Source organism: Heptranchias perlo, chromosome 25, assembly GCF_035084215.1.
Source record: "Heptranchias perlo isolate sHepPer1 chromosome 25, sHepPer1.hap1, whole genome shotgun sequence".
Lineage (NCBI taxonomy): Eukaryota > Metazoa > Chordata > Chondrichthyes > Hexanchiformes > Hexanchidae > Heptranchias > Heptranchias perlo.
The window spans coordinates 12,680,321-12,704,378 of NC_090349.1; the positions used below are offsets into that span (position 1 = coordinate 12,680,321).

General features: G+C 44.8%; 1 protein-coding gene across 2 annotated transcripts in view; it reads right to left on the reverse strand.

The window, feature by feature from the left end:
* The window catches only part of LOC137342029 (solute carrier family 2, facilitated glucose transporter member 11-like), a 47,538-nt gene that overhangs the window by 6,659 nt on the left and 16,821 nt on the right, over nucleotides 1-24,058 (reverse strand). For both annotated transcript variants that reach the window (XM_068005633.1, XM_068005634.1), the window contains exons 4-9: nucleotides 21,751-21,875; nucleotides 18,608-18,737; nucleotides 17,118-17,266; nucleotides 15,612-15,799; nucleotides 10,309-10,419; nucleotides 1,792-1,893 (exon numbers count right to left, since the gene is read on the reverse strand). In XM_068005633.1, the coding sequence (XP_067861734.1) occupies nucleotides 1,792-1,893; nucleotides 10,309-10,419; nucleotides 15,612-15,799; nucleotides 17,118-17,266; nucleotides 18,608-18,737; nucleotides 21,751-21,875 (805 nt within the window). The remainder of the gene's footprint in view (nucleotides 1-1,791; nucleotides 1,894-10,308; nucleotides 10,420-15,611; nucleotides 15,800-17,117; nucleotides 17,267-18,607; nucleotides 18,738-21,750; nucleotides 21,876-24,058) is intronic.

Genomic DNA, 24,058 nt, shown 5'->3' on the forward strand with positions numbered 1-24,058 from the left:
GGCCACCTTTGTGTGCGGCTGCATCAAGCTGTGCATAGACCCTCGGTACGCAAACACAAAGTGTCACTACGTGCTGAGGTTCTACCCGTCCCCGGTGTTGAGAAGGATGGGCCTGGCCACGCTGCCACGGAACGCTCCGTCCAGTTGGACCGTTCCGCCCCACCTGTCCTTCGTGGAAAAGTTTGTGTAGAAAAACACCTTTGACCACAAGGCGATCAGCAAGTGGTCCGCACGTAACGTCCTCGAGACCCTGCGGGAAAAGGAGATGGTGGATCCTGTCGGTTGGTTCCCCGAGCAGACTGTCAATGTCATTTGGCAGAACGCCTCGTCGCCAGAGCTTTCAAACAAGCACCAAGACCTGGCTTGGCTGGTGGTGAGAAGGGCCCTTCCAGTCAGATCCTCATGTACTCCCGGACTCTCAGTGCCACCGCGCACTGTCCCAGAGGAGGCTGCGGTGGAGACAAGACCGTCACCCATCTCCTTCTGGAATGTGCCTTTGCAAAGAAGGTCTGGAGAGGGATGCAGTGGTATCTGTCCAGGTTCGTCCCGAGCAGCTCCGTAACAGGATTCTGTGCTCTACGGGCTGTTCCCGGGGACGCACACTGAGACGGACATCAGCTGCTGCTGGAAGACCATCAACTCGGTGAAAGACGCCCTTTGGTCTGCCCGAAACTTGCTGGTCTTCCAGTACAAGGAGCTGTCCTCGACCGAGTGTTGCAGACTGGCACATTCCAAGGTCCAGGACTACGTGCTGAGGGACGCACTGAGGATGGGTGCGGCCGCCGCAAAGGCTCTGTGGGGAAAGGCAACCGTTTAGAGCCTTCCCGCCATTGTATACCGAGGGGCTGCAATCAGGGAAAAACCCCCTCGGGCAAAATGTAAAATTCAAAATTGATGTAATGTACCCGCAATAAATCTGCAATGAATCTATAATGAATCACCTGTATTGATTGTGATGCAATGAGGCACCCTAGAGTGTCATGAACTGTAATTATGTCCAATGTGTTTCATTGAACTGTACTTGATGCAACCTGCAAATTGTATAATCGATATTGTGTACGTTTGGAATGTAATATGACAACTGTATTGTATGAACTGCTGCAAATTTTATGAATAAAGTATATTTTTTGAAAAAAAAAGTTGATCCAATGTGATCACTGAAACAGACCATGGTTGTTTCAGCTGATGTTTATTTGGTTTCTCAAATAGTGAGAGGAACTTTCAGTGTAAAGAACTTCCTGCACACGTTTATTTGCTCTCTCACCTATTAGATGAAATACTCAGGTTTATTACTGACTGACAGCCTGGTGGAAAAGGGCCACGTTGGTTTCCCAGCCAGGAGAGAGCTTCACTGCCAGTGAGCAACTCCCAATGTAGGCATTTAAAAAGATTCAACACTGGTCATCGCTACGTAAATCCGCAAATCAACCAAGAATTGAGATGTGCAAAATGTTATGCTGGATAACATGAGGCTTTATGCTGAGGTTGTATCAACTATGCCTTTACATAATTGTTTTGGCATCATTCCTGCAATTTACCAGCTGAAAATCTCTTCCAATGGGAGCCCCTGGGGTTTGAGAATTTTGACAGCAACTCTACGTCACATGATTCTCCCCATTCTGTTCACTTTAATGCAAACACAATCCACAATCTGGAAAAGTTTGCAATGAGCCCATCTCACACAAATGCCCCAGATATACGTGTTCCTGGAGGTGGGAATCACATCCTGAAAGGGCACTAATTCCAACCTGACTCTTTTCTTTTAACTGTGAGACAGAGGCTGCAACTTACCTGGTGTCTCAATGAGATGGTGAACAATATTCCACAAATAACCATTGAACTGTAACCTCCCGTAAGCAGTATTCTGCGCCCAATCCGATCAATAAACAGGTTCTAATGGAGGAAAATCACTGTTAGTACATGGCGATTCATCACAGCTCCTTCTGCACCCTACCCCAGTGAAAGGAATAAACACTCCTAGGTCTGGTATGGCACACTGCAGATCTGTTAGAAATTCCTACACTGTCCAGACAACGGCACAATAGAAAGCTCAGCACAAACCCAATCCCATGATGCAGCTGAACCTGATTTTGAAGCTTAGTGTGATCCGCAGAATGGTCTAGTCTCGTGGATGCCTCTGGAGTCTGCACCATGGGCTAGATTATTCATGTATTGGCTTTGAATAGGTGGAAAATCTAGGCCACAAATTCATTCAGCATTAAATTTCAGTCTGACCCAGTCCAGTAAACTATTCACACGTCAGCTCGGTACAGTGTACTAACCCATTCACAGACTGGCCTAGACCAGTGCAGTAACCCATTCACAGCCTGGCCTAGACCAGTGCAGTAACCCATTCAAAGCCTGACCTGGTACAGTATAGTAATCAATTCACATCCTGATCTGGTACAGTATAATCAATTTACAGCCTGATCTGGTACAGTATAATCAATTTACAGTCTGGCCTGGTACAGTATAGTAATCAATTCACAGCCTGAACTGATACAATATAATCAATTCACAGCCTGACCTGGTACAGTATAGTAATCAATTCACAGCCTGAACTGATACAGTATAATCAATTCACAGCCTGACCTGGTACAGTACAGTAATCAATTCACAGCCCAACCTAATACAGTACAGTGATCAATTCACAGCCTAACCTAATACAGTATAGTAATCAATTCACAGCCTGGCCTAGACCAGTGCAGTAACCCATTCAAAGCCTGACCTGGTACAGTATAGTAATCAATTCACAGCCTGATCTGGTACAGTATAATCAATTTACAGCCTGATCTGGTACAGTATAATCAATTTACAGTCTGGCCTGGTACAGTACAGTAATCAATTCACAGCCTGACCTAATACAGTACAGTAATCAATTCACAGCCTGGCCTGGTACCATATAGTAATCAATTCACAGCCTAACCTAATACAGTATAGTGATCAATACACAGCCTGACCTAATACAGTATAGTGATCAATTCACAGCCTAACCTAATACAGTAGTGATCAATTCACAGCCTAACCTAATACAGTACAGTAATCAATTCACAGCCTGACCTAATACAGTAGTGATCAAGTCACAGCCTGACCTGGTACAGTATAGTAATCAATTCACAGCCTGATCTGGTACAGTATAATCAATTTACAGCCTGATCTGGTACAGTATAATCAATTTACAGTCTGGCCTGGTACCATATAGTAATCAATTCACAGCCTGACCTAATACAGTACAGTGATCAATTCACAGCCTGACCTAATATAGTATAGTGATCAATTCACAGCCTAACCTAATACAGTACAGTAATCAATTCACAGCCTGACCTAATACAGTACAGTAATCAATTCACAGCCTGGCCTGGTACCGTATAGCAATCAATTCACAGCCTAACCTAATACAGTATAGTGATCAATTCACAGCCTGACCTAATACAGTATAGTAATCAATTCACAGCCTAACCTAATACAGTACAGTAATCAATTCACAGCCTAACCTAATACAGTATAGTGATCAATTCACAGCCTGACCTAATACAGTATAGTGATCAATTCACAGCCTGACCTAATACAGTACAGTAATCAATTCACAGCCTGGCCTGGTACCGTATAGTAATCAATTCACAGCCTGACCTAATACAGTATAGTGATCAATTCACAGCCTGGGTTGGTACCGTATAGTAATCAATTCACAGCCTGACCTAATAGAGTATAGTGATCAATTCACAGCCTGGGCTGGTACAGTAGTGATCAAGTCACAGCCTGACCTGGTACAGTATAGTGATCAATTCACAGCCTGACCTAATACAGTAGTGATCAAGTCACAGCCTGACCTGGTACAGTATAGTGATCAAGTCACAGCCTGACCTGGTACAGTATAGTGATCAAGTCACAGCCTGACCTGGTACAGTAGTGATCAAGTCACAGCCTGACCTGGTACAGTATAGTGATCAAGTCACAGCCTGACCTGGTACAGTAGTGATCAAGTCACAGCCTGACCTGGTACAGTATAGTGATCAATTCACAGCCTGACCTGGTACAGTACAGTGATCAATTCACAGCCTGACCTGGTACAGTAGTGATCAATTCACAGCCTGACCTGGTACAGTAGTGATCAATTCACAGCCTGACCTGGTACAGTACAGTGATCAATTCACAGCCTGACCTGGTACAGTACAGTGATCAATTCACAGCCTGACCTGGTACAGTACAGTGATCAATTCACAGCCTGACCTGGTACAGTACAGTGATCAATTCACAGCCTGACCTGGTACAGTACAGTGATCAATTCACAGCCTGACCTGGTACAGTACAGTAATCAATTCACAGCCTGGCCTGGTACAGTATGGTGATCAATTCACAGCCTGGGCTGGTACATTGCTGTAACCCATTCACAGCTTGGCTTGTTACAGTAAAATAATCCATTCACAGTCTGTTACAGTACTAGAACACAAGATCACAAAATAATTATAGATGAGGAAGCCCATTCAGCCCATCTTGTTTCATCTATCCGGAGATGTCCCCCCAACTTGAAATCCAATTGTTTCTTAAGTGATTCCAGGGTTTTTGGCTCCGCTACTCAGTGTGGAAGTTTATTCCACATGTTGAACATTGAGTGAAGAAGAATTTTGTGACATCAGTCCTAAAATTAACTTTTACCAGCTTGAATCCATATCCGCTAATTCTACTTCTACGGTTTAATTCAAGTGATATTTCGGATTAACTTTTTCTATCCCCTTAACAGTCTTATAAACCCATATAAGATCACTCTTCAGGTGCCTCCTTTCCAGGCTGAAAAGCCCTAGTCTATCCAGGATTTCCTCATAACTCAGACCCCTGACACTGATGATCAGCCTCCTGGCTCTTCTCTTCTATATATAAATGCAAATTGTTATTGTTGTACTGCCTCCCATGCTTGAATATCTCTCTCATTTCCTGGTGACCAGAACAGAGTGCAATGCTAAAGGTGTGGTGTGACCACAGCACTGTACAGTTTGATCATTACCTCATCATGTTATATTTTACTGTTTTGGCTATGTAGTTAAAAATCCTGTTGGCTTTGTTGATTGCTGCTCTGCATTGGTTGGACATGTTTAGCGTAGAATCTACTACTCCTAGGTCTCTTTCAGCTTCATCCTTAAATATTTCAACACCATTCATGGAGCTTGATGTATATTTTTCCTTAGTCAAGGATGCATTGTACTGAAGTGTGAGGGCTTCACTAAGAACATAAGAAATAGGAGCAGGAGTAGGCATTCGGCCCCTCGAGCATGCTCTACCATTCAATCAGATCATAGCTGATCTTTAACCTCAACTCCACTTTCCTGCCTGATCCCCACATCCATCCATAAGACCATAAGGGACCATAAGGGAGTAGGCCATTCGGCCCCTTGAGCCTGCTCCGCCATTTAATGAGATCATGGCTGATCTGATTTTTTTACCTCAACTCCACTTTCCTGCCCTTTCCCCATATCTTTGACTCCCTTGCTGATCAAAAATTTGTCCAACTCAGCCTTGAATGTATTCAATGACTCAGCCTCCACAGCTTTTTGGGGTAAAAAATTCCAAAGATTCACAATCCTCTGGGAGAAGAAATTCCTCCTCATTTCCGTCTTAAACGGGCAACCCCTTATTCTGAGACTATGCTCCCTAGTTTTAGATTCCCCCATGAGGAGTAACATCCTCTCAGCATCTACCCTATCGAGTCCCCTCAGAATCTTGTATGTTTCAAAAAGATCTCCTCTCATCCTTCTAAACTCCAATGAATATAGACCCAACCTCTTCAATCTTTCCTCATAAGACAACCCTTCCATACCCGGAATCAACCTAGTGAACGTTCTCTGAACTGCCTTCAATGTAAGTATGTCCTTCCTTAAATAAGGACACCAGAACTGTCCGCAGTACTCTAGGTGTGGTCTCACCAACACCCTGTACAGTTGTAGCATGACTTCCCTGTTTTTATGCTCCATCCCCCTAGAAATAAAGGCCAATATTCTATTTGCCTTCCGGATTACCTGCTGCACCTGTATGTTGACTTTTTGTGTTTCATGTACGAGGACACCCAGATCCCTCTGTACCGCAGCATTTTGTAGTATTTCTCCATTCAAATAACATTTTGCTTTTTTATTTTTCCTCCCAAAGTGGATGACTTCACATTTTCCCACATTATATTCCATCTGCCAAATTTTTGCCCATTCGCTTAACCTGTCAATATCCCTTTGCAGACACTTTGTATCCTCATTGCGACTTGCTTTTCCACCTATCTTTGTATCATTAGCAAATCTGGCCACAAGACACTCTGTTCCTCCATCCAAGTCATTGATATATATTGTAAATAGTTGAGGCCCCAGCACTGAGCCCTGCGGCACCCCACTAGTTACAGATTGCCATTTTGAAAATGACCCTTTTATCCCGACTCTTTGTTTTCTGTTAGTTAGCCAATCCTCTATCCATGCCAGTATATTACCCCAACACCATGAGCTCTTATCTTGTGCAGTAATCTTTTATGTGGCACCTTATCGAATGCCTTTTGGAAATCCAAATATACTGCATCCATTGGTTCCTCTTTATCCACCCTGCCCGTTACTTCCTCAAAGAACTCTAATAAATTTGTCAGGCATCATTTCCCCTTCATAAAACCTCCTTGATTGTATTATGAGTCTCCAAATGTCCTGCTACTACTTCCTTAATAATGGATTCTAGCATTTTCCCAATGACAGATGTTAGGTTAACTGGTCTATAGTTACCTGCTTTCTGTCTCACTCCCTTCTTGAATAGGAGTGTTACGTTTGCAGTTTTCCAATCCGCTGGGACCTTTCCAGAATCTAGTGAATTCTGGAAGATTACAACCAATGCATCCACTATTTCTGTGGCCACTTCCTTTAAGACCCTCGGATGCAAGCCATCAGGTCCAGGGGACTTGTCAGCCTTTAGACCCATTAGTTTACCTAGTACTTTTTCTCTAGTGATAGTGATTGTTTTTAGTTCCTCCCTCCCCTTTGCCCCTTGATTTTCTACTATTATTGGTACGTTATTAAGTGTCTTCTACTGTAAAGAAAGATACAAAATATCTGTTCAATTCCTCTGCCATTTCCTTGCTTTCCATTATTATTTCCCCAGTCTCATCCTCTAAGGGACCAATGTTTACTTTAGCTACCCTCTTCCTTTTTATATACTTGTAGAAGCTTTTACTGTCAGTTTTTATATTTCTTGCTATTTACTCTCATCATTTATTTTCTGCCTCTTTATTATTCTTTTAGTCACCCTTTGCTGGTTTTTAAAGTTTTCCCAATCTTCGGGCTTACCAGTAATCTTTGCCATGTTGTATGCTTTTTCTTTTAACCTGATACCATCCTTGACTTCCTTAGTTAGCCATGGTTGGTTCAGCCTTTTTGTGGCGTCTTTCCTCTTCACAGGGATATATTTTTGTTGCGAGTCATAAAATATCTTTTAAATGTTTGCCACTGCTTATCCACCATCTAATCTGTTTACCCAGTCCACTTTAGCCAATTCCGCCCTCATTCCTTTATAATTGCCCTTATTTAAGTTTAATACAGTAGTTTCAGACCTAAGATCCTTGCTCTCAAACTGGATGTGAAATTCTATCATGTTATGATCACTGCTTCCCAAGGGATCCTTTACTTTGAGATCATTAATTAATCCTGTTTCGTTACCCATTACCAGATCCAAAATGGCCTGTTCCCTGGTTGGTTCCCCCACTTATTGGTCTAAGAAACAGTCCCTAATACACTCTATGAACTCCTCCTCAGGGCTATTTTTGCCAATCTGATTTGTCCAATCCATGTGAAAGTTAAAATCGCCCATGATTATTGCATTACTTTTATTACAAGCACCCCCTTATTTCCTGATTTATATTTTGCCCTACAGTGTAGCTACTGTTAGGGGGCCTATATACTACTCTCACCAGTGATTTCTTTCCCTTGCTATTTCTTATCTCCACCCAAATTGATTCGACATCTGGATCTTCTGAGCCAAGATCATTTCTCACTATTATACCAATTTCATCCTTTATTAACAGAGCTACCCACCACCTTTATCTTTTTTCCTATCCTTCCGCAATGTTAAATAACCCTGAATATTTAGCTCCCAACCTTGGTCACCTTGCAACCACGTCTTGGTAATGGCCACGAGATCATAACCATTTGTTTTATTTGTGCTGTCAAATCATCTCTCTTATTACGAATGCTGCGCGCATTCAGATAAAGAACCTTTAATTTTGTCTTTTTACCATTCTTTCCTACCCCGGCCCCATTTGTTAGTGCACTCTTATGTTTGTACACTCTGTCCCTTCCTGACACACTCTGTTTATCATTATCCCCATCACTTTCCTGTACTACTTCCTTGTCTTTTCTCTATCAATCTAAACTTCGCCCCACCTGAGCCCTCCCCCCCTCTATTTAGTTTAAAACCTACTCTATCGCCCTTGTTGTTCGGTTTGCCAGAACACTGGTCCCAGCATGGTTCAGGTGAAGCCCGTCCCAACGGAACAGCTCCCTATTTCCCCAGTACTGGTGCCAGTGCCTCATGAATCGAAACCCACTTCTCCCACACCAATCTTTGAGCCACGCATTCATCTCTCTGATCTGATTTACCCTGTGCCAATTTGCTTGTGGCTCAGGTAATAATCCGGAGATTATCACCTTTGTGGTTCTGCTTTTTAATTTAGTCCCTAGCTGCTCAAACTCCCTCAGCAGAACCTCTTTCTTAGTCCTACCTATATCGTTGGTACCTACGTGGACCACGACAACTGGATCCTCCCCCTCCCACTCCCACTCCAAGTTTCTCTACAGGCCTGAGGAGATGTCCTTAACCCTGGCACCGACAGCCTTCGGGACTCTCGCTCTTGGCTGCAGAGAACAGTGTCTATCCCTCTAACTATACTGTCGCCTACCAAACCACATTCCTTTTTACTCCCCCCACTTGAATGGCCCCCTGAACCACGGTGCCATGGCCAGTTTGCTCATCCTCCCTGCAGTCCCTGCACTCATCCACAAGGGCTGCAAGAACCTCGTATCTATTGGACAAGTGCAGAGGCTGAGGCTCCTGCAATGCTACCTCCTGGATCCCCGTACCTGCTTCACTCGCAGTCACACCCTCCTGTTCCTGACCACGTGCCAATTCTACAGTATTTAGTCTAAGGGATGTGAGTGCCTCCTGGATCGAAGTGTCCAGGTAACTTTCTCCCTCCCTGATGCCTCGCAATGTCTGCAGCTCGGACTCCAGTTCCTCAACTCGGAGCCGAAGTTCCTCGAGCTGCAGACACTTACCACAGATGTAGTCACCCTGGACAAAACTGTTCAGTAGCTCCCACATATTGCAGCTGCAACACATCTCCTGCCCTGTCATAACTATTTTATTTATTTAATTGATTACAACAATGCCAATCAAATTATGTTTAGGTACAAGTACATCCCCTGATTCCCCTAGAGTCCAAAAATGTATCTATCTCAGCCTTGAATATACTCAACGACTCAGCATCCACAGCCCAACGGGGTAGAGAATTCCAAAGATTCACAACCCTCTGTGTGAAGAAATGCCTCCTCATCTCGGTCTTAAATGGCCGACCCCTTATCCTGCGACAATGCCCTCTAGTTCTAGAAACTAGTTTCATGGGTCACAATGCAGTTGCCATAAGCACAAAAGAAAAATTAAAGAGCCATTTGTAATAAAACAACTTTTAACAATAAAGAGCTTGCTCTGCAGCAAGGAAGTCACAGAGGGAATTTTTAAAATTTACATTATCTGATTATCCTATGTGTAACATTCAGTCTGTGTATTATCCAGCGAGTGACACCCTCTAGCCTACATGTTATCTAGTGCTCAACACAATCATACCTTTGTATTATCGTGTAACACTCTCCAGTCTGTTCATAATCCTGCACATTATCCTGTGTGCAACACGCACCACCCAATGTATTATCTTGGATATACTGCAATTCACCCAATGCGTTATCCTGTAACTAATGCCCTCCATCCTGCACATTATGTGCGTGTAGTATTCTTCAGCCCGTGTATTATCCTGTGCATAACACATTCCAAGCTTTACATTATCCTTTTGAATCTAAAAAGAGGTTTTTGAGAACTGTTAAATTAGTCCATTGACTGATCGCGAACCAAAATGGAAGGTGGTGAGATGATTCTACTCTGGTGCCATTGTACTCCCTGTAATTTTTGTGGGAAACAAAAGGGATCTGGAATAAAATAAATGAATAATAAGCAAATAAACGAATAAATGAATCACAACAGAAATTGTTTCACAGTGAAACAGAAGAGAATTAAAACAGTACGTACACTTGTTAATGCAGTGAGGAGCTCACAGCACCCTGTTCCAATAGTGGCATACTGGATCTTTTCATGGGGAATTCCTGCAGCACGAAATACATACACAGCATAGAAATATGTCTGGTAGGAAAAAAAATCATTAAACGTTGAGTCCAACAAAATATACATAGGGTCTGTTAATACACTGAACATGCAGTAAGTATATACAGTAAATTACAGACACCATAGGTACACCTCAGCTGTCCTTTATTTGCAGGTGTCCTTTTTTTCAAAATGGTCGTTGTATGCACTGTAAAAAATTTCAGTAAAATGGGGAATTCTTTATCCAGCATCCATAGCAGCAAAGAAACCACTCTATCCCTGGGATAGAGCTGTGCAAGCATTCAATCCCAGAGATAGAGCGGTTTCTCTGACACTATGGATGTTGGGTAAAGAGCTCCCCATTTCACAAAAGCCATTTCTTTCACAAAACCCACTGCTGCCTCGCACTGACCTGCATACACCGACCTCATGAGAATTTTGGGGCAGAAAGGAAGCAAGCTACATGGGGAAGTGCCTGTGATCCCGACTCAGCAGCTGTGCAACAGCTTTTGTCCTGTGTTTTAAATTGTAAAAGGGCTTGGTGCATTAAAGGCTGTCCGTAGTTCATAATTTGTGAGTGTCCATGGTTACAGAATGCCTCTTGTATATTTTACCATGTAAGTCATTCGGGTCTCTGAATAAGTGTCCGTTTTTTGCAGATGTCCGTTTTTTGGGAGTGTCCGTTTATACAGGTTTCACTGTGTAATAAACACACACACAAGATCTGCTGTTCCCTGTAACGTGCAGGGTGTAATATAATATAATACACATGGTCTGCTTTTCCCTGTCATGTTCAGTGTGCTATTATATAATATACGTTGAGCTAATTTCCTGTAGTCTTGCTCACAGATAGTCTGATGTCTGAAGCACGGTTGTAATGTTCAGCTGCCAAACTGGCCTGCCCCTGCCACACCCAGGGGGCAGGGGGTTGGAGAAAGAGGTCTAAATAGAAACTGAGGTCAATTAGATGCTAATTAACGTTGGAATTTTCTTTAGATTTGAAGCTGCTTGATTCTACCCCTCTCTATGCCAACAACATTTCCAGATTATTTCAATGTCACAAAACAGCAGCAGCAAATAACTAGGCTTCTTTTTTTATCTGTAGACATTATTTTAGGATTGTTTAGTTGTGACTTGGAGCCTTACAGATAATGTAATATGTAAAGTGTGAGGTCTGGAATGTTATTATATAATTTATTTTAATATGAGGTAGACAGATAAATAGAGACACAAGGACTGCAGGCAGTACGCAGCAATCAAGGAAAACTGGGGGGTGACGGGGAGGGAGAGGCGCGGCGGGGACCGGGAGGGAGAGGCGCGGCGGGGACCGGGAGGGAGAGGCGCGGCGGGGACCGGGAGGGAGAGGCGCGGCGGGGACCGGGAGGGAGAGGCGCGGCGGGGACGGGAAGGGAGAGGCGCGGCGGGGACGGGGAGGGAGAGGCGCGGCGGGGACGGGGAGGGAGAGGCGCGGCGGGGACGGGGAGGGAGAGGCGCGGCGGGGACGGGGAGGGAGAGGCGCGGCGGGGACGGGGAGGGAGAGGCGCGGCGGGGACGGGGAGGGAGAGGCGCGGCGGGGACGGGGAGGGAGAGGCGCGGCGGGGACGGGGAGGGAGAGGCGCGGCGGGGACGGGGAGGGAGAGGCGCGGCGGGGACGGGGAGGGAGAGGCGCGGCGGGGACGGGGAGGGAGAGGCGCGGCGGGGACGGGGAGGGAGAGGCGCGGCGGGGACGGGGAGGGAGAGGCGCGGCGGGGACGGGGAGGGAGAGGCGCGGCGGGGACGGGGAGGGAGAGGCGCGGCGGGGACGGGGAGGGAGAGGCGCGGCGGGGACGGGGAGGGAGAGGCGCGGCGGGGACGGGGAGGGAGAGGCGCGGCGGGGACGGGGAGGGAGAGGCGCGGCGGGGACGGGGAGGGAGAGGCGCGGCGGGGACCGGGAGGGAGAGGCGCGGCGGGGACCGGGAGGGAGAGGCGCGGCGGGGACCGGGAGGGAGAGGCGCGGCGGGGACGGGGAGGGAGAGGCGCGGCGGGGACGGGGAGGGAGAGGCGCGGCGGGGACGGGGAGGGAGAGGCGCGGCGGGGACGGGGAGGGAGAGGCGCGGCGGGGACGGGGAGGGAGAGGCGCGGCCGGGGGGACATGGCTGGGTGCGGGGGGGGGGATATTCGGAGGATCGCGGCAGGTTTGCTTGGGGGGCTGGGGGAAGCACTCCTGCTGCTCCTGGCCCACAAGCTGTGCTGGAAGAGCACTTACCCCCTGAAGCTGGCAACTCACGCCTCCCTTCAGCTGCCGGGTTTCCTGAGCCCTGGGAAACGTTAATTAGCTGCCAAAATATCAGGAACACAGCCTCATTTAAATACTATAATCACTGACCTGCCTCTCCAGAGCGGGTCATTCCGCCGCCCACTAACCCACTGCAGTAAAACCAGACGTAGGCGCATTAACAGCGGGTTGAGGTTGGGTTTCACATTTTTAGCAACTTAACACCCCCGACCCTCTCCCCCATCGTACAGGGGTTAAAATTCCCCCGATGGTCTGTGTGGACTTGCAAATCATATTGTGCCTGGCATTGGGAGCTTGACAGAGGGGGTTAGAAATCATTTAATGGACTGTTTGCAAAGAGTGATGGGTAAATTTAAAGGAATGCAGCCACTTAAAGGTAATTGGCCATTTCTGGGGAAGAAAATGTGATGAAAACATTGGTCACTGTTACAAAGGCTATTAATATTTTTAATGTATATTTCAGCCTTTGCAAAGGCTGCCACAGCAAAATGACTGACACAGTAAATATGGAGGCAGGAAAGAGAGTCTGTGGCCAAGTAATGGAGCAGAGCAACAGTCCAACTCCATGTTTGATGGCTGCTGAAGTAGAGCTGATGCAGACTGAGGTGGTAGCGAGGAGGGTGCCGCTGCAGGTCTCCATCCACACAGGACAGTATTGCAGCATGCCTAGAAGGAGGTGCTTTAAATATACTTCTGTAAACAACACCCCCATTTTATGTGGGAAATGGTTGACTGGATGTTATAGCTGCATAAATCCCAGGAATTCGTGTGTACGTCTAAATAACAGCAACGGGCCAAAATTTAAATATAATTAATTGCAAACTGTCAGACACTTCTGGGGCACTAAGTGGGCATAACCGAACGGAAAATCTACCTATAATTTGTTACATAATATACATAAGGACTGCCATTCCCTTGTGATGTATGCAAATCGATAATATGATGACAGGTGCTGCTCGCTAGAAAACCGTGCGCGGAAACCAGAGGCCTGCAACGCACCCCTAAGGAGAGCAACAAGTGCAAACGAGTACTAGCAGCCATTAGCCCCCTAATTCTACGTTAATTAGACGGCCACCCCATATTTCGGGTGGAGTGACTGAGCAGCACTGCAGCTGCACGATACCCATCTGGAAAGGGTGCTGAAGGTCAGGCCGCCAATTAATATTAAAAAAGCAGGCCTCCATGCTCTCTCTGCCTCTTGCCTTCCTGCCATGTACAGGTCACTACCCCACATGCCAGTAAAATGCCTTGTGTATAATGGGCAGCCAGTAGCTCTTTACTGGCCACTGGCAGCCAATAGTGCTACCCTGGCATTCCCCGCGCATCGCGAGAGATGTGCATAGGTCACCAATAATTTACGTAAATAAGCTGGCCATGCAATAACACAAAACAGTTGGACTATAACCTGGTGTTGTAAGATTCCTTAATATTGGACAAGGTCAACCTGTTTGTGTAGGAGGCCACTGTATGTACCAATGAAGCACCAGGTTACCGGCCCCCTGGTGTATTTTGTAATATACACAGGGTCTGCTAGCCTCTGTGATGTGCTGTCGCTGTTATATAACGTGCACAGCGACTGATACTCCCCATGCAGTGCAGTTATTATATAATACTGCCAGATCTTCTGATATTGCTCGTGGTGAGTCAGAGAAAACATTATTTCATAACACACAATGTGGGGCACACAAGCCTTATTTCCTGTTATGATTTCTGAATAGTGCTTTTATATTAATATTTACATTGCAAAATTGCTTTGTCAACATTTATAATGGGAATTGCTATGTAAACAGTCGCCTGTCACAGTGGGGTTGCAGGTCTCTCAGTGCAAGTTAACCAGCTCCACCAACCATTTGATTTATTACTTAAATCAGTTTCCCACCCCCTTATCAGATCTTTAAAAAATATTTTTTGGCTTTTTCACCTAATGAATGGGACAACTGGAACCCCGTGCTTTTTGATGGGCCTCACCACTACCCATTAGCGGCCAGTGGATTTCAGGCCTGAAGACACTGCCAACTCGGCCTGCACGCGTCTTGTTTCTTTTTCCTGGTGTCGACCTGGTTGACCGCTGGATTTCATGCCTTGGCCTACCTGCCCTATTTGCTTTCCATGGTGGCTGGACTTAACCTTGAAGGGAAAAAATTTGCAGGGCTACAGGGAAAGAGCTAGGGAATGGGACTAACCGAGTTGCTCTTACAAAGAGCCAGCACGGGCTCAATGGGCCAAATGGCCTTCTGTGCCATAACCATTCTATGATTTTATGATCTGAATTTTTTGCCAATTATCTTAAATCTGTGTCCTCTGGGTTCCGACCCTCCTGCCAGTGAAAACAGTTTCTCCCTATCTACTCTATCAAAACTCCTCATAATTTTGAACACCTTAATTAAATCTCCCCCTAACCTTCTTTGCTATAAGGAGAACAATCCCAGATTCTCTAGTCTCTCCACGTAACTGAAGTCTTTCATCCCTGGTACCATTCTGGTAAATCTCCTCTGCACCCTTCCTAAAGTGTGGTGACCAGAATTGGACACAATTCTCTAGCTGAGGCCTAACCCAGTGTTTTATAAAAGTTTACCATAACTTCCTTGCTTTTGTACTCTAAGCATTTATTTATAAAGCCAAGGATCCCGTATGCTTTTTTTAAAAAAAAACAGCTTTCTCAACTTGTCCTGCCACCTTTAAAGATTTGTGTATGTGAACACCCAGCTCTCTCTGTTCCAGTACCCCCTTTAAAATTGTACCATTTAATTTATATTGCATCTCATTTTTCCTTCCAAAATGCATCATGGAATGCAGTCACAAGGGCAAAAGCCCTGCACTGTCCTCCTTCAACTAGCACAGGATTAGAAAAATGAAGGCTTGATTATTAATTCCTTTCCCAACACATTCTACTAGCACTAGCGCCTTTTTAAATTTTCAAGTGCGAGGCTTCCAGTGGATCTCAAGTCCTACTTACGGCGTCGTTCCCACATAACTGCATAGCACTGCCCAGCACGAAGGTAATGATCAGCTGCCATCGGACAGAGCGGTCTCGGAACAGGTCCCACAGTCTCTTTGCCCTTTGACCTTCAAGCGCAGCTTGCTCCTCCAGCAGTTCATCCATTTCCGCAGTGAGGTCGACGTCGCCGCGTAATCTCCTCAACGCTGCGGAAACGGAAATGCTATTGGCAACCAGAGGGCCAATCAGAAACATGCACGGTCTGACAGATTCACTAATAGCTGCTCACTGCATATCTCTCACCTACTAAAAACCTCTAGTGCTCCACCTTAATATACTTTGCTCTTCTGTTACATATTACTACTAAATTTTCTATAATATCATTTTATCTCCTGATTTCCCCACCTCCTCCCCCGATTTTATTCCATTGATAATGTACTGGATGTTTGCATGGGAACTCTCCCCACAATGTTGAGAGGCTACTGCTCACCTAGGAAGATCCCAGGTTTGATACCTGGCTGGAGCTGAGTTGGAGGATCTCAGCAGAGGGAGCAGCAGGGTGCTACAATTGCTAAGACAGTCAACGTACCTGCTGCTGATTACTATTAGGAACACAGAAACAGGAGTAGGCCATTCAGCCACTCGAGCATATTTCGCCATTCAATTAGATCATAGCTGATCTGTATCTTAACTCCATTTATCGTGTTGGTTCTATAACCCTTAATACCCTTACCTAACAAAAAATTACCAATCTCCTTTTTAAAATTTTCAATTGACCCCCAGTCTCAACAGCTTTTTGGGGGAGAGAGTTCCAGATTTCCATGAACCTTTGTGTAAAGAAGTGCTTCCTGACATCACCACTGAATGGCCTAGCTCTAATTTTAAGATTATGCCCCCTTGTTCTGGACTCCCCCACCAGAGGAAATAGTTTCTCTCTATCTAATCATTTTAAACACCTCAATTAGATCACCCCTTAATCTTTTATTCTCGAGGGAATACAAGCCTAATCTAAGCAACCTGACCTCATAATTTAACCCTTTTAGCCCCAGTATCATTCTGGTGAATCTGTGCTGCACCCCCTCCAAGACCAATACATCCTTCCTGAGGTGCAGTGCCCAGAACTGAATGCAGTACTCCAGATACGGTCTAACCAGAGCTTTATACAATTCGTGCTAGTCAGTGACCACTGTTTGGAAATACGCTTATGACTGTCAGGTGAGGACATGAGTGGACTCAGCAGCAAAGGCCCTTGTATTAGAATACCCTGCCCACACTCACTGTGAGGTACGTACGTGAAGAATGACACTTGGGTGGGGTGTCAGAGGCTGTAGGCCCCTGTGGACTCATACTCCAGCAAGAGAACACCTTCAGTAGTGGACGGGAGGAAAAATGGAAATAGTTTCCCGTTTTAAAATAGTACACGGCCCGCCACTGTAACCACTGGAGTAATTTCTATTCTAGCTTTCTCCAGGATCCCGAGCCAATGGGCAAAACTATTTATTCTCTCCTCTCTGAATCACTTACCCTTCATGCACAAGTCCTTGTTCTCCCTGTCAATCAGCAGGTACCTGGGGCTCTCTGGGCACCACGGCAGAGTGATGAGCTGGATCAGAGCTGGAACGGCACAGGACGACAGCAGTAGAGGCCACAATTCTTCACTGCCCAAAATCTCTCTGCAATTAATATTATAAAACGGCTTCACTTCTTTATGAATACACCTTGCGCTACCAACACAATCAACCAATATAGTCGCACCATGCACAGAAGATCAGCAGTGAGTGGCAAATACGATACAGTCCACACCACTGACACCGTCCACGCTTATCATGGGCAGCTGCCGATATAGGCCAAAGGGCAAGAGGCTGCTGCAGCGGCGGCAACAACAGCAACAGGGAAGGGAGATGATGGGAAGAATGGGAGAGGGCACCAAGGAAACTGGGAGTAGAAAGGCTGAAGTTTATCATATGATCAACTCAGCCAATTACAAGTAAATTAAATCAATAACTAAATCCCACAGTCCCACCTAGTGTAGAGGCTCAGCCAGGAGGTCTGAATCAGGATGCAATCACAGCTCATTATATATAATAAATAGAAAAACTGAAGTGTAACGGAAATAGCATAGCAGGCAAATCGTGATCTAAAAAGTGTTATGGTATGCAACACTTTTATGATAAAGGTAGACAGGCAGGCAATTGTCATCTACACTGACAGCTGCTGACACCATAAAACCTTATCCAAAACTGAAATAACCACAATTCGTTACTCTAACAAGAACATATTAAAAAATCAGGGTGTGGAATTGCAGACTGTAATATAAACAGGGAATAATGGATATCCTAAATGAGTTACAATTTGTATGTAGAATATAATGTAAACTAGGTTCTGATGGTTTATATATAGAATTAAGGGAGTGAATTAATGACTGGAATCTAATCGAAGTTCAATTAGCTTATAGAGAGTATAATGGATACCCAGGAATGAACTACAGGCTGATCAGAGGATCTTTCTGTGCCTTCATGTTCAGCGATAATTAGAGTCCTTTTAGCCTGTAACTGGGATTATTTCAATAACAAAGTGCAACTTTAGCTGACACTTATCTAATAACAACATCAACAACTTTCATTTATATAGCTCCTTTAACGTAATAAAACATTCCAAGGCGCTTCACAGCAGCGTAATCAAACAAAATTTGACACGAGCTGCATAAGGAGATATTAGGACAGGTGACCAAAAGCTTGGTCAAAGAGGTGGGTTTTAGCGAGTGTCTTAACAGAGGAGAGAGAAGTAGAGATGTTTAGGGAGGGAATTCCAGAACTTTGGGCCTAGGCAGCTGAAGGTAATAATTACAGCTCCTAGTGCTTAGTCCTCAGGTATAATTTTCCTTTATCACTGCATTGTGAACACTGTGAACAACGTTTTGCCACAAACACGTACACACACTAAAGCAATAATCTCTAGTATCTGACGGCTCAATTATGCACAAATATCATAAATGAGGAAAAGACGGGACTTACCTAAGTCCGATGGTCTGTCCCACCACTAATCCAGCTGCAGTGAACGGAGCACATGACAGGGTCACCATGCCTCGGACTTCCTTTGGTGCACTCTCACCGAGATACATGGGGTTAACGTTCATTCCCACACCTCATAGCAAAAGGAAAAAAGGAAGTTGCAGGAGCCACAATTACAGAACCAGACAGATCCGGACATTTTTGTCCACTTTTGTTTCTGGTTCTCACTTAGTTACAACACTGCATTGATTAATTCAGTCTAAAAGCCTGTTCTACAATGCACCAGTTTACTGCTTGGGTATTGGCTTGTGTTAAATAACTGCACCTTTTCTTTTTGCCCATTCTCGCCCAGTTTTCCCCCACCTCTCCTAAAGCTACTGACTTGTGATGGAGTACAGGTCCACGCGTTGCTTATTCTTCATGTGTGAGTTTGGACAGTGAGTGTCGACGGGCTATTTAACTGTGGGGAGGCGAAGGGGATCACGGTCAAGTCCAATTCTGTTCCCAGCCGATGTCCAGACATGTGCCATTTTCAGAGGGCAGTAGTCAGGAGCGTGAACCCTAATTGATTATGCCCCTATCTATCCTGAGGCCAAAATCTGGCTAAAGCCTAAAATCTGGCATCTGCCAGACCAAATTCAAATTTTCCTCTTTTGAATACACTGGCTCAAAACATATTGCATGTGATGGTTTTGCTGCTTCCAGCTTTGAAAAGACAAGACCATCAAAGCAGCACACTGCCCCACACCTGAACAGCAGAGGGCAGTGTCTCACTGCTGCTGAGAAGACTCACCAAGTTAACAGCCATTAGAATCATAGAATGATACAGCGCAAGAGGCCATTCGGCCCATCGTGCCTGTGCTGGCTCTTTGAAAGAGCTATCTGATTAGTCCCAACCCTCTTTCCCCATAGCCCTGCAAATTTTTCCACCAAGTATTTCTCCCAATTCTGTTTTCAAAGTTATTATTGAATCTGCTTCCACCACCCTTTCAGGCAGTGCATTCCAGATCATAACTCGCTGCGTAAATTTTTTTTTCCTCATGTCGCCTCTGGTTCTTTTGTCAATTACCTTAAATCTGTGTCCTCTGGTTACCGACCTTTCTGCTACTGGAAACAGTTTCTCCTTATTTACTCTATCAAAACCCTTCATGATTTTGAACACCTCTATCAAATCTCTCCTTAACCTTCTCTGATCTAAGGAGAATAACCCCAGCTTCTCCAGTCTCTCCGTGTAACTGAGGTCTTTCCTCCCTGGTACCACTCTAGTAGATCTCCTCTGCACCTTCTCTAAGGCCTTGACATCCTTCCTAAAGAGTGGTGCCCAGAATTGGACGCAATACTCCAGCTGGGGCCGAACCAGTGTTTTATAAAGGTTTTGCATAACTTCCTTGCTTTTGTACTCTATGCCTCTATTTATAAAGCCAAGGCTCCCATCTGCCTTTTTAAACAACCTTCTTGACTTGCCCTGCCACCTTCAAAGATTTGTGTATGTGCATCCCCAGGTGTCTCTGTTCCTGCATCCCCCTTTAAAATTGTACCATTTAGTTTATATTGCCTCTCCTCATTCTTCCTACCAAAATGAATCACTTCACACTGCTCTGCATTAAATTTTATCTGCCATGAAATGTCACCAATGTGCCTTTGTCCTCTTGTCTATTACTATCCTCCTCGTTGTTTACTACATTGCTGAGTTTCGTGTCATTTGCAAACCTTGAAATTATACCTGTATACCAAGTCCAGGTCATTAATATATATCAAAAAGAGCACTGGTCCCAACACCGACCTCTGGGGAACATCACTGCACACTTCCCTCCAGTCTGAAAAACAACTGTTCACCACTACCCTCTGCTTTCTGTTCCTGAGTCAATTTCATATCCACGCAGCCACTACCCCTTTAATCCATGGGCTTTAATTTTGCTAACAAGTCTATTATTTGGTACTTTATCAAACACCTTTTGAAAGTCCATATACACAACATCAACCGCACTACCCTCATCAACCCTTTCCGTTTCTTCATCAAAGAACTCAATCAAGTTAGTCAAACACGATTTACGTTTAACAAGCGCTGGCTTTCATTTATTAACCCATGTATTTCTAAGTGCCAATTAATTTTGTCCCGGATTAATGTCTCTAAAAGTTTCCCTGACTGGCTTGTAGTTGCCAGGTTTATCCCTCTCCCCTTTCTTGAACAGGGGTGTAACATTTGCAATCCTCCAGTCCTCTGGCACCACTCCCATATCGAAGGAGGATTGGAAGATTGTGGCCAGAGCCTCCTCAATTTCCACCCTTACTTCCCTCAGCAACCTAGGATGCAACCCATCTGGACTGAATAACTTTTCTACTTTGAGCACTGCCAACCTTCTAAGTATCTTCTCTTTATCTATTTTTATCCTATCCAATTTCCCTACTACCTCCTCCTTTACTGTGACATTGGCAGCATCCTCTTCTCTAGTGAAGACAGATGCAAAGTACTCATTTATTACCTCAGCCATGCCCTCTGTCGCCACAAAAAGATCTCCTTTTTAGTCTCTAATCGACCCCACCCTTCCTTTGACTACCCTTTTACTATTTATATATTTATAAAAGACTTTTGGGTTCCCTTTAATGTTACCAGCTAATCTATTCTCATACACTCTCTTTGCCCCTCTTATTTCCTTTTTCAGTTCTCCCCTGTACTTTTTACATTCAGCTTGGTTTTCTACTGAATTATGAACCGGACATTTATCATGAGCCTCCTTTTTCTGTTTCATTTTAATCTCTACATCTTTAGTTATCCAGGGAGCTCTAGCTTTGGATGCCCTCCCTTTCCCCCTCATGGGAATGTGTCTAGTCTGTACCTAAACTATCTCCTCTTTGAAGGCCTCCCCTTGCTGTATCGTCAATAGACCCCGAGTATAGAACTTTCAAACATCCAGAGCAGTATTTCCAAACAGTCCGATCAAATTTAAAAAGTTGATGCTTGGTTAAGTGACCACAAATCTTCAACATTGAACTTAAGATTTGAATGACTTCTGAGATAACAATGCCCTTGAAGCACCTCCTGTCTCCCTCCTCATTCACAGTGCTATCCCAGCCCATCGATGTCAGTGTGGTTCCTCTGCATGACATGGTGTGAGTGGAATCCTAATTTGTTGGAAAAAAGGTACCTGAGTTTATTCCAGAAAAGAATCTCCCAATTAAAATCATCTCAAAGGATTTGGCTGTTCTACTCAGCCCCATCACCAAAGCACCAACGAGTACGAAAACATTGCTCAGGAGCAGCGAATTTCTCCTGAGAGGGAAAAAAAAGTAATGAAAGTCAGTCAGTAAAGTGTGATGGAAGCGCCTCCATTTCACAGTAATCGCAGCAAGTTCCACTCAAAGCAAGTTAGCTTCACACCAGAATTTTCACACTCATTTCACTGAAGTGAACTCTTCATAAGGGCATTTGGGTCAATCTCCTGATGGCCTTGTGGGTAAATGCATTACTGGCGTTGTATTGAGACAGGAAGATCCCAGGTTCAATCTGCAGTCCATTCTGAGCTAGCTGACTGTAGTGATACGGCCCCTTGGCTAGGGAGACAAAAAAATCAGCCAGTTTCCCCAATACTGATCGTTATCCAATGACTCCCCGCTGGAAAGCACACATGTCTGTGATGCTCTCCAGGATTGCATAGCTTGCCGACAGTGTCTGGGCTCACACGTGAAGAATGGTCACTTAGGCAGGGTACCAAAGGTGCCTATGGAATCATACCTTTTGATATTGTAGTATCAAACCTTTTAGAAAGTTACTCTACTGGGCCTTACAGGTTTCTCCATTTGAAGTGTGGGAATTAGGAGCAGTTTATTCCCATGGATCAGCTCTGGAATGAGTCAGTAAGGTTACAAAAATGACTGGCAGGAAAAGACCAGCTGGTCCATCAAACTTGCCCCTTAATGGTTAATGGAGAATTCATGATGGTTGCAAACGAGGAGGCTCGCACTTTCCCCCAGATACCTTCAGCTTACCCTTCTGCAGGATAAGGAGAAAGAGGAATATTATTAATCCCTCTTTCTAAGATCTACTCTCTTCCTCTTGTTCAAGTAGCATTCTTGGGCAACATCTGGCTTTGGGAGAGGATATGGGCCATTCACTCAACCAGTCTGTGTCGGCATTTACCCTCCACACGAGCAAATAGTTCTAACCAAATTGACCCACCCTCTTCCCATATGCATTCATCCCATTTTCTTTCTTCTGCATACCCAATCTAATCTTGAATGTTGACATAGTTTCTGCCTCAACAACTAACCCTGGAAGTGAATTCCACAGTATCACAACTCTGTAAAGAAATTTCTCCTACCCTCTGCTCTAAATCTCTTACATTTAATCTTCTATCTATTGCCCCTCATTCTTGACCCCCTCAACTGTCTGTACTTGTGAGGCCATAAGATACTGCTTAAGACTTCCCAAACTCATTTCACTCTGAAACCTTGCAACCAGCAGCGAGAACCTTTCATCCCATTTGCTCACCTGGATTTAAATTGAGAGTCAGGTTGAAACTCGGACCAGTGTTGTTACTGTGCTTATTAACATATTGGTACCAAAACACTAGGGAAAATAATGCTTGACTTTTAATAAAAACAGAAAATGCTGCAAACACTCAGCAGGTAAGACAATCATTCGTGGAGAGAACAAACAGGTTAAGGTTTCAGGCTTGCACCCTTCGTCCAAACTGGAAGATGTTAAAAAAAACAAAATACTGCGGATGCTGAAAATCTGTAATAAAAACAGAAAATGCTGGAAACACTCAGCAGGTCGGGCAGCATCTGTGGAGAGAGAAACATAGTTAACATTTCAGGTCAATGACCTTTCATCAGAAAGATGTTAAAGATGTTTCCTGCCCTCCGCCCTATCACAGGGTCCACACCCTTTGTTCCCTCTCCCCCACCCCCCAACCCCGTCCCCGCTAAATTCCCTGGCTCTGTACTTACTTATAATCTGTTCAATCTCTAACTTATAATTCTGATGAAAGGTCACTGACCTGAAACGTTAACTCTTTTTCTCTCTCCACAGATGCTGCCTGATCTGATGAGCGTTTCCAGCATTTTCTGATTTTATTATGTTAAAGACGATCAGCATTTGAAAAAGAACGGAACAAGGGGGAGGGAAAAAAATAAACACACACCGGAAAAGAAATAGAATGATCTGTAAAGTGCTTAAATGGAAAACAGGAGATGGTTAAATGGCAGAAGTGCTATAAACATGAGACAACGGGAAGCATTGGGCCGGGTTCTGCTGTGAGCAGCAAACAAACGGCACTTGCCCACCGGCTTTCTATGGGCTTTTGCACGGCAAGTTGCTGTCAACAGGACAGCCAAATAGCACAACACCCTCTACAGGGCAACTGGGACCATTGTGAACAGGGCAAGCAGCTGTGTGTCTCCTTAACCAATGTGATTGAAGAATCGTTAATGAGCAGCGCAGCGTCTGAACCA